At 50.7% G+C, this 14,089-nt stretch overlaps 1 protein-coding gene across 1 annotated transcript in view; it reads right to left on the bottom strand.

The window, feature by feature from the left end:
- LOC116989954 (flotillin-1-like) overlaps positions 1 to 14,089 on the bottom strand; it is a 30,164-nt gene that overhangs the window by 533 nt on the left and 15,542 nt on the right. Inside the window, exons 2-7 of the mRNA XM_033047510.1 lie at positions 13,260 to 13,328; positions 6,677 to 6,752; positions 6,474 to 6,564; positions 2,971 to 3,114; positions 1,592 to 1,711; positions 131 to 317 (exon numbers count right to left, since the gene is read on the bottom strand). Of these exons, the coding sequence (XP_032903401.1) occupies positions 131 to 317; positions 1,592 to 1,711; positions 2,971 to 3,114; positions 6,474 to 6,564; positions 6,677 to 6,752; positions 13,260 to 13,305 (664 nt within the window). The 5' untranslated portion in view covers positions 13,306 to 13,328. The remainder of the gene's footprint in view (positions 1 to 130; positions 318 to 1,591; positions 1,712 to 2,970; positions 3,115 to 6,473; positions 6,565 to 6,676; positions 6,753 to 13,259; positions 13,329 to 14,089) is intronic.

Below are 14,089 nucleotides of genomic sequence, written 5' to 3'. Positions count from 1 at the left end.
CCTCTCATTTCCGCTCGGAGCATCCCAAGCCAACAATCCCCATTTCACGTTGACATCTCTCTCTCTGTCCCTCCCTCCTCCTTCAGACGACTGAGTCTTCCCTCTCCTCCAAAGTCCTCCCTTCTCGCACCTTGGTCGCACCCCCGCCCCCGATTATTCCTGCCGGCAACACACCACCCATCGCAGCGGCATTCCTTTTCCGAGATCAGGAGAGGTCTCACCTTGATGCCGGAATCCCGTTTGGCCTCGGCCTCTCCGATCCGGGCGTCCCGCTGCACCTGTGCCGTGCGGGATTTTCCCAACGAGTGCAGGTAACCCTGTGGAGACATGGATCAAGGTCGGAACGCCGCGTCTATCACCGTGGGGGAAGGACAAGGGCGGGACCGGCACACAGGAGGCGCAACATCCAACTGGGTTGGAAGAAAGGTGGCACAGTGGCGCAGCGGTAGAGTTGCTGCCGCACAACGCTGGTGACCCAGGTTCCATCCTAACCTCGGGTGGAGTTTGTTCGTTTCATAAGTGATAGGAGCAGAATTAGGCCATTCGGCCCATCAAGTCTGCTCCGCCATTCAATCCTTTTGTATAGACACATAGACAATAGGTGCAGGAAACATAGAAACATAGACAATAGGTGCAGGAGTAGGCCATTCGGCCCTTCGAGCCTCCACCGCCATTCAATATGATCATGGCTGATCATCCAACTCAGTATCCCGTACCTGCCTTCTCTCCATACCCCCTGATCCCTTTAGCCACAAGGGCCACATCTAACTCACTCTTAAATATAGCCAATGAACTGTGGCCTCAACTACCTTCTGTGGCAGAGAATTCCACAGATTCACCACTCTCTGATTTTCTCATCTTGGTCCTAAAAGACTTCCCTCTTATCCTTAAACTGTGACCCCTAGTTCTGGACTTCACCAACATCGGGAATAATCTTCCTGCATCTAGCCTGTCCAACCCCTTAAGAATTTTGTAAGTTTCTATAAGATCCCCCCCCAATCTTCTAGATTCTAGCGAGTACAAGCCGAGTCTATCCGGTCTTTCTTCATATGAAAGTCCTGACATCCCTTGAATCAGTCTGGTGAACCTTCTCTGTACTCCCTCTATGGCAAGAATGTCTTTCCTCAGATTAGGAGACCAAAACTGTACGCAATACTCCAGGTGTGGTCTCACCAAGACCCTGTACAACTGCAGTAGAACCTCCCTGCTCCTATACTCAAATCCTTTTGCTATGAATGCTAACATACCATTTGCTTTCTTCACTGCCTGCTGCACCTGCATGCCTACTTTCAATGAATGGTGTACCATGACACCCAGGTCTCGTTGCATCTCCCCTTTTCCTAATCGGCCACAGGAGGAGGCCATTCGGCTCTTCAAGCCAGCAATGCTATTCAATGTGATCATGGCTGATCATCCACAATCAGTACCGCGTTTCTGCATTCTCCCCATATCCCTTGATTATGCTAGCCCTAAGAGCTCTCACTCGCTTTGGACTGCATCCAGTGAATCGGCCTCCACTGCCTTCGGAGGCAGAGAATTCCACAGATTCACAACTCTGTGTGTGAAAAAGGACCCTACTGCTCCAGCCTACCTGGTCATCATGGATGTCCTTCAGTGTGTAGCTGACCACGCCAATGCCCATGTTGACCAGGTCAGAGGAAGCCACTTTGAACACCTGCTCCGAAAACTTCTTACGGTCTTTGTAGATCTCCTGGAGGGGGAGAAAACCCAAAGACAGCAATGAGAAATAACCCAGGCAGTTGCCTAATTGGATAGTGTAGGAAGGAACTGCAGATGCCAGTTTACACCGAACATAGACACAAAATGCTGGAGTAACTCAGCGGGACTGGCTGCATCTCTGGATAGAAGGAATGGGTGACGTTTCGGGTCGAGACCCCTCTTCAGTCGAGAGTGAGGAAGAGAATTAAAGATGAGGAGGAATTTATTTCGTCAGAGGGTGTGCATTCACCTGACGCTCAGTCAGAAGAAGGGTCTCGACCGGAAACCTCACCTATGTCTTTTCTCCGGAGATGTTGGCTGACCCGCTGGGTTACGCCAGCTTTTTGTGTCTATCTTACATAGAAACATAGAAATTAGGTGCAGGAGTAGGCCATTCGGCCCTTCGAGCCTGCACCGCCATTCAATATGATCATGGCTGATCATCCAACTCAGTATCCCGTACCTGCCTTCTCTCCATACCCTCTGATCCCCTTAGCCACAAGGGCCACATCTAACTCCCTCTTAAATATAGCCAATGAACTGGCCTTGACTACCCTCTGTGGCAGAGAGTTCCAGAGATTCACCACTCTCTGTGTGAAATAAGTTCTTCTCATCTCGGTTTTAAAGGATTTCCCCCATATCCTTAAGCTGTGACCCCTTGTCCTGGACTTCCCCAACATCGGGAGCAATCTTCCTGCATCTAGCCTGTCCAACCCTTTAAGAATTTTATAAGTTTCTATAAGATCCCCTCTCAATCTCCTAAATTCTAGAGAGTATAAACCAAGTCTATCCAGTCTTTCTTCATAAGACAGTCCTGACATCCCAGGAATCAGTCTGGTGAACCTTCTCTGCACTCCCTCTATGGCAATAATGTCCTTCCTCAGATTTGGAGACCAAAACTGTACGCAATACTCCAGGTGTGGTCTCACCAAGACCCTGTACAACTGCAGTAGAACCTCCCTGCTCCTGTACTCAAATCCTTTTGCTATGAAAGCTAACATACCATTCGCTTTCTTCACTGCCTGCTGCACCTGCATGCCTACTTTCAATGACTGGTGTACCATGACACCCAGGTCTCGCTGCATCTCCCCTTTTCCTAGTCGGCCACCATTTAGATAATAGTCTGCTTTCCTGTTTTTGCCACTAAAATGGATAAGTTTAAAGCAGCACCTGCAGTTCCTTCCTACATGGCCAGGTGGTGAGTGCTGGAGGGATCGAGGAGGCGGGCGGGGGGGGGGGGGTAAAACCTACCTCCACGGTCATGTGAGCCATGATGGCCCTCTGGTGGCCCTCCAGTGTCTCCAGGGCGATCTGTGAGATCTCAGACTCGGACATCCCCAGGAACATCTGGCAGGCGGCAGCCAGCATCTCCTTATTCTGCCCCTGGATCTTCACCTGCAGGCAAGAGGTCCACGAGGGATACGTCCCGCCATGGGAGAAACACAGGAAACTTTTAGTTTAGTTCAAAGATACAGCGTGGAAACAGGCCGCACCGACCAGCCATCCCCGCACACCAACACTACACTGGGGACATTTTACACTTATATCCAGTCACGCTGGCCATGCAAGCAGGGCCGGATTTAGATGAAGAGAGGCCCGAAGCTGTTCCACTTGTGAGGCCCCCCCCCCCCGCGTTGGTTTTCAGCGCTGGCGGCGAGGCAGGGACCGGACAGCAATGGCGGCCAAATCTCCCACAATTCAAAGCGAGGGAGAAAGTGCCCAGCGCCGACCAGTTGCCGTTGCAGTGCGCATGCGCAGGGCGGCTGATGATGTGCTGGCCGCGGTTGTGCGCATGTGCAGGGGGGGGGGGGAGGGGGGCGTGCAGGCCGCAGCAATGCGCACGTGCATGGCGGCCTGCCGTGCCGGCGGATGAGGAGCGAGCGGAGCCCGGACACGGACAGCGGGGGGAGATGGAGATAGAGAGGGGGGGCCGCCCAGAGTTGAACGGTAGGTGTCCTGCCTTGGCCGGAGGCCCCCTAGATTTCGAGGCCCTAGGCTTCAGCCTATGAAGCCTAGTGGTAAAACCGGCTCTGTGAGGCCCCTCTAGACCTCGAGGCCCTAAACTTAAGCTTGTCTGGCTTATAGGTAAATCCGGCCCTGGCTGCAATGGCTGCAAGGCAGCAACTCTACCACTGCACTTAAGGGATTGGACAGGTTAGATGCAGGAAAAGCGCTCCCGATGTTTGGGGGGGGAGTCCAGAACCAAGGGGTCACACAGTTTAAGAACAAGGGATAGGCCATTTAATAATAATAATAATAATGGATGGGATTTATATAGCGCCTTTCTAATACTCAAGGCGCTTTACATTGCATTGTTCATTCACTCCTCAGTCACACTCGGTGGTGGTAAGCTACTTCTGTAGCCACAGCTGCCCTGGGGCAGACTGACGGAAGCGTGGCTGCCAATCTGCGCCTACGGCCCCTCCGACCACCACCAATCACTCACACACATTCACACACAGGCAAAGGTGGGTGAAGTGTCTTGCCCAAGGACACAACGACAGTATGCACTCCAGGCGGGATTCGAACCGGCTACCTTCCGGTTGCCAGCCGAACACTTAGCCCATTGTGCCATCTGTCGTCCCGATATCTGTCGTCTGTTAGGACAGAGATGAGGAAAAACTTTTTTCGCCCAGAGAGTTGTGAATCTGTGGCATTCTCTGCCACACAAGGCAATGGAGGCCAATTCACTGGATGTTTTCAAGAATAGATTTAGCTCTTAGGGCTAACGGAATCAAGAGATATGGGGAAAAAGCTGGAAAGGGTACTGATTTTGGATGATCAGCCCATGATCATATTGAATGGCGGTGCTGGCTTGAAGGGCCGAATGGCCTGCTCCTGCACCTATTGTCTATGTTTCTATGTGGTTCATTGATCCAAGGCTCACTCACGTGGGCATAACGTGTGATGGAAATGTTTAATGTACGTGCAGTAGGCTGGCAAGGAGTGATCGCTGTATAAACTGGAGCCAAACATTGATTCATGGATCGGCAAGTCTCGATGCATAGGCCTTAATTCAATCTTTGATATTGTTAGAAGCTGCCACTATCAGAGAGTGCGGTCCATTAGTGCAAAGACTTCACTAAGGAGGTAGTTAGCATCCCAGGTTGAAAACGGCCAAACAGGATTTAGTTATAATTCATAGATGGCCACACAAAGCTGGAGTGACTCAGCGGGTCAGGCAGCATCTCTGGACAAAAGGAATAGGTGATGTTTCGGGTCGAGACCCTTCTTCAGTCAGAAACGAGAGATATAGACTGGAGTTTAGAAGGATGAGGGGCGAATCTTATAGAAACATATAAAACTATAAAAGGACTGGACAAGCTAGATACAGGAAAAATGTTCCCAATGTTGGGCGAGTCCAGAACCAGGGGCCACAGTCTTAGAATAAAGGGGAGGCCATTTAAGACTGAGGTGAGAAAAAACGTTTTCACCCAGAGAGTTGAATGGCACTCATCTAAATTCCAGTGAATACAAGGCCAGTCTTTCCAATCTTTCCTCATATGATAGTCCCGCCATCCCAGGGGTTAACCTGGTGAACCTACGCTGCACTGCCTCAATAACAAGGAGTCCATTTGTGTGAACCGGCATCTGCTTTTCTTTTTTAGGTCAGTTTAGTTTTGTTTAGAGATACAGCACGGAAACAGGCCCTTCGGCCCACCGGATCCACACCGACCACGGTCCCCGCACAATAACACCATCCTACACCCACTAGGGAAAATTTTACATTTACACCAAGCCAATTAACCTACAAACCTGCACGTCTTTGGAGTGTGGGAGGAAACCGAAGATCTCGGAGAAAACCCACACTAGTCATGGGGAGAACGTGCAAACTCCGTACAGACAGCACCCGTAGTTGGGATCGAACCAGGTCCCCAGTGCTGTAAGGCAGCAACTCTACCGCTGCACCACCGTGCCGTTTTGTTTCTGGAGCTTCTGCTAACCCAGCTTGAAAAGAAGGCTGTTGTTTAAGAAGGAACTGCAGATGCTGGAAAATCGAAGGTACACAAAAATGCTGGAGAAACTCAGCGGGTGCAGCAGCATCTGCAGGATACTGAGTTGGATGATCAGCAATGATCATATTGAATGGTGGTGCAGGCTCGAAGGGCCGAATGGCCTACTCCTGCACCTATTTTCTATGTTTCTATTCCTATTTCATCTTTTCCCCTTCACCTTGAACCTGTGTCCTCTGGTCCTCGATTCCCCTACTCTGGGCAAGAGACTCTGTGCATCTACCCGATCTATTACTCTCATGATTTTGTATACCTCTATAAGATCTCCCCTCTACCTCCTGCCCTCCAGGGAGTAGAGTCCCAGCCTACTCAATCTCTCCCAGTAGCTCACACCCTCTAGTCCTGGCAACATCCTCGTAAATCTTCTCTGAACCCTTTCAAGCTTGACAATATCTTTCCTATAACACGGTGCCCAGAACTGAACACAATATTCTAAATGCAGTCTCACCAACGTCTTGTACAACTGCAACATGACCTCCCGACTCATGGTATATGGACACATTTATCTGTACTGTAGTAAATGCCTTACTATTTTTCTGTGTGCTTAAACAAAGCAAGAATTTCATTGTCCTATACAGGGACACATGACAATAAACTCACTTGAACTTGACCTCTATACTCAAGAAGGGTTTCGGCCCGAAACTTTGCCTATTTCCTTCGCTCCATAGATGCTGCTGCACCCGCTGAGTTTCTCCAGCATTTTTGTGTACCTTTGAAAGGAAGGCTGCCTGGGGACCATACCTGTGCGATTCCTGTGACTGAAATCGGAACGCCATGGCGGGTGTACACCTTCTCACTCTTCACGTTCAGCGTCAGGGTGCTCAGGGAAATCCTATCGGGAAGAGGAGCGGGGGAGTTTGTTAGTAACCCTCACAATCCATAAGTGAGAGGAAGAGGAGGGGGAGGAGTAGATGGGGTGGGCGCTGCCATTCACCAGATATTACCTCTCGATCTGTTGGATGCAGGGCAGGACGAACACTCGGCCTCCAGCGATCATCACCGGCGGGGAACGGCAGAAGCCTGAAAGAGATGGGAGAGATGAGATGGGGGTGGGAGGGAAGGGGCACTGATGGTCTCTCCACAACATGCTCCAGTATCCAGACAACCCTCTGTTGTGTCTGAAGAAGGGTCTCGACCTGAAACATAGAAACATAGAAAATAGGTGCAGGAATAGGCCATTCGGCCCTTCGAGCCTGCACCGCCATTCAATATGATCATGGCTGATCATCCAACTCAGTATCCCATCCCTGCCTTCTCTCCATACCCCCTGATCCCTTTAGCCACAAGGGCCACATCTAACTCCCTCTTAAATATAGCCAATGAACTGTGGCCTCAACTACCTTCTGTGGCAGAGAATTCCACAGATTCACCACTCTCTGTGTGAAAATGTCACCCATTTCTTCTGTCCCGCTGAATTACTCCAGCCTTTTATGTCTATCCTCTGTTGTCTGTTGGAATAAGGGAACTCAGCGACGAGGCAGGGACACTGATATATCTCTGAGGAAGGATGGCCTGCAACAAATGTGTAGGAAGGAACTGCAGATGCTGGTTTAAACTGAAGATAAGACTCAAAAAGCTGGAGTCTGAAGAAGGGGTTCGGCCCGAAACATTGCCTATTTCCTTCGCTCCATAGATGCTGCTGCACCCGCTGAGTTTCTCCAGCACTTTTGTCCACCTTCGATTTTCCAGCATCTGCAGTTCCTTCTTAAAAGCTGGAGTAACTCAGCGGGACAGGCAGCATCTCTGGAGGGAAGGAATGGGTGACATTTCGGGCCGAGACCCTTCTTCAGACCGAGAGTCAGGGGAGAGGGAGATACATAGATAAGGAAGTGTGCGGTGTGAAAACAGGACAAAGGAGATGGAGATCAAGGAATATGTAGAATAGATCATTGTTAGCTTGGAGAAGGTCACAACAAAGCAAACAGAGATAAAATGTAGCGGAGACAGTCAGACTGGTCAGAGAACTGGGAAGGAGGCGAGAAAGCAAGGGTTACTTGAAGTTAGAGAAGTCAATGTTCATACCGCTGGAGTGTAAGCTGCCCAAGCCAAATATGAGGTGCTGTTCCTCCAATTTGTGCTGGGCCTCACTCTGACAATGGAGGAGGCCCAGGACAGAAAGGTCAGATTGGGAATGGGAGGGGGAGTTAAAGTGCTGAGCAACCGGGAGATCAGGTAGGTTTAGGCGGACTGAGCGGAAGTGTTCAGCGTAACGATCGCCGAGGCTGTGCTAGCATGGAACAAAGGTGGCGAGATAGGGAAGGATGTTTGGACATTTATGGCATTTCCCCCTTTTAATTTTGGATTTAATTTCACATTTGTACAAAATCTGTTTGGGATTTGGAACAGTATAAAATCATGTGAGGTGTATAGATCGGGTAGACGCACAGTTTTGTGCCCAGAGTAGGGGAATCGAGAACCAGAGGACATAGGTTTAAGGTGAAGGGGGAAAGATTTAATAGGAAGTTTTAAGATTTAAGATAAAGATTTAGGACGGCACGGTGGCGCAGCGGTAGAGTTGTTGCCTTACAGCCAATGCAGCACCGGAGACACGGGTTCAATCCCGACTACGGGTGCTGTCTGTACGGAGTTTGTATGTTCTCCGCGTGACCTGCCTGGGTTTTCTCCGAGATCTTCGGTTTCCTCCCACACTCCAAAGACGTACAGGTTTGTAGGTTAATTGGCTTGGTGAATGTTAAAATAAATATTGTCCCCAGTGAGTGTAGGATAGTGTTAGTGTGCGGGGATCGCTGGTCGGCGTGGGCCCAGTGGGCCGAAAGGGCCTGTTTACGTGCTGTACCTCTAAACTAGACTAAACTAGGAACCTGAGGGGTGACTGAGAGATGAGGCAGGGGCTATCGCAACATTAAGATCCCCTCTCATCGGTGGGCGGCGCGACTCTCGTCAGCAGCGGCCTCTGCAGTCCGTCTGCGTTTTTATTATTTTATGTCTTATGTTTTTATGTAGTTTTTGTTATTTTTGTTGGGGTATGTGTGTGGGAGGGTGGGGGGGGGTGGGGGTAACTTTTAAATCTCTCCCTGCACGGGAGACCCGACCTTTTCTTTGTCGGGTCTCCGTTGTCGTTGGGGCTGCAACGAGGAGCGGCCTCCAACAGGAAGACCGGGGGCTGTGGTGCCGACTACTCACCTCACCGTCGCGGAGCTGGCCGAGTCCAGAGCGGGTGGAGCTGTGGTGGACGCTGCTGCGACCCGACCGCCGGAGATTCGGAGGCTGCAACTGCGGGTTTGGCGGACGGCACCGGGAGCCCGCTGGTCCCTGGAGGGAGACCGCTTTTCAGGGCTTCCGCAACGGCGACTTCTCCCGCCCGAGTTGCGGGGTTGAAGAGCTCCTGGAGCGGGGCTTTACAGCACCGCCCCGCGCGGCTTGGAATGGCTGCGGGTCTCTGCGAGCGCGCGCCGGGGGCTCTAACATCAAGACCCGGTGCGCGGCCTTGCATCACCCGGCGTGGCTTTAATGGCCACGGGACAATTCGCCATCGCCCGCCGGGGGCTTTGACTTTGACTCTGACATCGGGGGGGGGAGAGTGCAGTGGAGAGATAAGTTTTTTTGGCCTTCCATCACAGCAATGTGATGGATGTTTATGTAAATTATGTTGTGTCTTGGGTCTATTTGTTTGTAATGTATGGCTGCAGAAACGACATTTTGTTTGGACCTCAAGGGGTCCAAATGACAATAAATTGAATTGTATTGTATTGTATTGTATTGTATTGTATTGTATTTAAGAAACATGATACATGGTTAGGACAGGGTTAGAGGGAAATGGGCCAAATGCGGGCAAGTGGGACTAGTGTAGATGGGACATGTTGGCCGGTGTGGGTAAGCTGGGCCGAAGGGCCTGTTTCCACATCTCAGACTCCAGCATTGAGATAATTTGGCTTCTAACGAATTTGGCTCAAAAACTCCTTCAGGATATCCTGGCATTGTGAAAGGCATGAATGCAGGCTCTTCATACTATGTTAATTGGCATTGCAAAAAACCGCAAGGCCAAGGGGAAGGATTTCAGTTACACTACCAGCTTTATAACGACACATCATTCCATGTGCTTCAAGATGGTTGCACCACCAAGCCTCAAAAATAACTGCCCCAAACATATGGCTGTACTGTAGATAGACACAACATGCTGGAGTAACTCAGCGGGACAGGCAGCATCCCTGGAGAGAAGTATGAAGAAGGGTTGCGACCTGAAACATCACCCGTTCCTTCTCTACAGAGATGCTGCCTATCCCCCCGAGTCACACCAGCATTTTGTGTCCATCTTCAATTTAAACCAGCGTCATTAAACCAGTTCTTTCCTACACATGAGGCTGCACCAAGTGATTCCTGCTATACCGACTCTCTCTCAAATACACATACAAATAAACACACCACTTGGTCGTAAATCTCACAGCCCTTCACAGGAATCACAAAACCAGCATCGGAGACCCAGGTTCGATCACGACTACCAATGCTGTCTGTATGGAGTTTGTACGTTCTCCCCGTGACCTGGGTGGGTTTTCTCCGAGATCTTCGGTTTCCTCCCGCATGCCAAAGACGTTGAGGTTTGTACGTCAATTGGCTTGGTATAAATTGTAAATTATCCCTAGTGTGTGTAGGATAGTGTTGGTGTGGGGGGGATCGCTGGTCAGTGCAGATTCGGTGGGCCGAAGGGCCTGTTTCCGTGCTATATCTCTAAAGTAAACTAAATATGAACTGCACAAGAAGATAATGAAGGAGCTAAATACAACCAGTAGTGTTGGCAGGGAGGCTCAGAGAATGGACTTTAGACTTTAAGAGTTTAGAGATACAGCGTGGAGATGGGCAGCTTTGGCCCACTGTCTGCGCCGACCTGTACACGAACACTATCCTGAACACGAGGGACAATTTACAATTTACAAAATCAAATTAACCTACAAACCTGCACGTCCTTGGACTGTGGGAGGAACCTGGAGCACCCGGAGAAAACCCACGCAGTCACGGGGGACAACGTGCAAACTCCGCACAGACAGCACCCGTAGTCAGGATCGAACCCGGGTCTCTGGCGCTGTGAGGCGGTAACTCTACCGCTGCGCCACCGTGCCGCGCATTGCTGAAGAGAATGGTGATGTGTTTGCAAGCGAGGATGGTGCCTGACTTTGTTTATATTTGTGTGTGTTTGTACAGGTCGATGTGTCTGTGATGTTGCCGCAAGGAAGATTTGTCATCAGACCTGTATCTCGCCGAACTTGTGCATATGAGAGACGACTTGACTTGATTTGCCAAGGGCAATGGGGAGGCAGGCATAAGCAGACACATGCGCGCGCAATCATTACTAAACCAAAGCCAGGGAGTCCGAGTGTTTTATAGAGACAGGGTTCCCGAGGGAATGGGAAAGAGAATTTTGAAATCAATGTTCTGCCTCAATCAAGAGCCAAGGGAAGGCTGCGTCACAGATTAACTGTCAAACAGTGTCAATTTGCAAGCAGCACTTTTAGACTTCAGAGACACAGCGTGGACACAAGCCCGTCTGCTCACCGAGTCCACACCGACCCCGTACACTAGCACTATCCTACGCACTATGGGCAACTTACACTTTACAGATGTCAGTTAACCTACAAATGTGCACGTCTTTGGAGTGTGGGAAAAAACTCACCCGGAGAAAACTCACGGGGTCACGGGGAGAAGGTACGAACTCCGTACGGACAGCACCCGTGGTCGGGATCGAACCCGCGTCTCTGGCGCTGTGAGGCAACGACTCTACCGCCGCGCCATGGTGAGACGTGGAGCACCGACAGCAGGGGACAAGGGCGGGCGGGCAGGAAGCTCAGGTGCGCAGAGTTATGCCCCTGTCCCACTTGGGAAACCTGAACGGAAACCACTGGAGACTTTGCGCCCCACCCAAGGTTTCCGTGCGGTTCCCGGAGGTTGCAGGTGGTTGCCGGAGGTTGCAGGTAGTGGAAGCAGGTAGGGAGACTGACAAAAACCTCCGGGAACCGCACGGAAACCTTGGGTGGGGCGCAAAGTCTCCAGAGGTTTCCGTTCAGGTTTCCTAAGTGGGACAGGGGCATAATGGGCCACCGGCTCTCTGGTGGAGGACAAGTAGGGCAGTTGCCAGCGCAGTAACCTCCTCCCGTCCGACGAAATGCAGGAGACTCGGATCACAACTGGAATTGCTCCACAACCACATTATTGGATAATAATTCAATAAAACTCTTTCCTCTCCTAAAGCAATCGGAACCCAGGGGCGGCACGGTGGTGCAGCGGTAGAGTTGCTGCCTCACAGCGCCAGAGACCCAGGTTCGATCCTACCTACGGGTGCTGTCGGTACGGAGTTTGTACGTTCTCCCTGTGGGTTTTCTCCGGGTGCTCCAGTTTCCTCCCACACTCCAAAGACGTACAGGTTTGCAGGTTCACTGGCTTGGTGAAACTGCAACTTGTCCCTAGTGAGTGTCGGATAGTGCTAGTGTGCGGCGATTACTAGTCTGGGTGGACCCTGTGGGCCAAAGGGCCTGTTTCTGCACCCTATCACCAAACTAACACTAAACAATCACTCACTCAATCGGCTTTGCTTGCTATTCAGCCAAAAACAAGGACTCAACTATCACCCCAAGCTCACAATGGGGAGGAGAAGCAGAGTGTAGGGGTGATGAGGAAAGAGAGAAATTAACACGAACTTGTGATCGCTGACTGGTGATTGCCGCATAGAGTGATACAGTGTGGAGACCGGCCCTTCAGCCCAACTTGCCCACACCGGCCAACAATGTCCCAGCTACACTAGTCCCACCTGCCTGAGTTTGGCCTATAACCCTCTAAACATGTCCTGACCATGTACCTGTCCAATTGCTTCTTAAACGTTGTGATAGTCCCTGCCTCAACTACCTCCTCCCGGCAGCTCGTTCCATACACCCACCACCCAAAGTCACCCCTCAGATTCCTATCAATCCATCTGGGCTGAGCTGGAAGTGGTGAGACTGGGCTAATTTGTGAAATAGGTCAAATAGCTCAAGTATAGAAACATAGCAAATAGGTGCAGGAGTAGGCCTGCACCGCCATTCAATATGATCATGGCTGATCATCCAACTCAGTATCCCGTACCTGCCTTCTCTCCATACCCCCTGATCCCTTCAGCCACAATGGCCACATCTAACTCCCTCTTAAATATAGCCAATGAACTGGCCTCAACTACCTTCTGTGGCAGAGAATTCCAGAGATTCACCACTCTCTGTGTGAAAAATGTTTTCCTCATCTCAGTCCTAAAAGATTTCCCCCTTATCCTTAAACTGTGACCCCTTGTTCTGGACTTCCCCAACATAGGGAACAATCTTCCTGCATCTAGCCTGTCCAACCCCTTAAGAATTTTGTAAGTTTCTATAAGATCCCCCCTCAATCTACTAAATTCTAGCGAGTACAAGCCGAGTCTATCCAGTCTTTCTTCATATGAAAGTCCTGACATCCCAGGAATCAGTCTGGTGAACCTTCTCTGTACTCCCTCTATGGCAAGAATGTCTTTCCTCAGATAGGTATTGACCCAGAGCTGAAGCAGGAACACTGTACCTGAAACCACCATGGCCTCGTTGGGCCCACATGTTTGGAACGACATGGCAGAACGTCAATTACGAGATCCTAAAGAAAGAAAAAGTACATAAGTTACATACAGCCACAACTCACATTTATATTGAGCATAGACAAAAATGCTGGAGAAACTCAGCGGGTGAGGCAGCATCTATGGAGCGATGGAAATAGACAACGTTTCGGCCCGAGACCCTTCTTTAGACTGATGTTGGGTGGGGGGAAGATGAAAGGGAGAGGCAGAGACAGTGGGCTGTGTGGGGGAGCTGGGAAGGGGAGGGGAAGGAGGGAGAAAGCAGGGATTACCTGAAATTGGAGAAGTCAATGTTCATACCTCTGGGGCGTAAACTACCCAAGCGAAATATGAGGTGCTGCTCCTCCAATTTGCGGTGGGCCTCACTCTGGCCATGGAGGAGGCCCAGGACAGAAAGGCCGGATTGGGAATGGGAGGAGTAGTTGAAGTGCTGAGCCACCGGGAGATCAGGTTGGTTATTGCGAACCGAGCGGAGGTGTTGGGCGAAGCGATCGCCCAGCCTACGCTTGGTTTCACCGATGTAGAGCAGCCGACACCTAGAGCAGCGGATGCAATAGATGAGGTTGGAGGAGGTGCAGGTGAACCTCTGCTGCACCTGGAAAGACTGCTTGGCTCCTTGAATGGAGTCAAGGGGGGAGGTAAAGCGACAAGTGTAGCATTTGCAATTGAACATCTTCAGTTTAGTTTAGAGATACAGCGCGGAAACAGGCCCTTCGGCCCGCCGAGTCCTCACCGAACAGCGATCCCCGCACACTAACACCACCATCCTACACACACTGGA

This window comes from Amblyraja radiata, chromosome 30 (assembly GCF_010909765.2).
Source record: "Amblyraja radiata isolate CabotCenter1 chromosome 30, sAmbRad1.1.pri, whole genome shotgun sequence".
In the NCBI taxonomy this organism is placed as follows: Eukaryota; Metazoa; Chordata; class Chondrichthyes; order Rajiformes; family Rajidae; genus Amblyraja; species Amblyraja radiata.
Note: the sequence above shows the minus strand (reverse complement) of the source record. Positions and strands in the feature narration are given on the sequence as shown.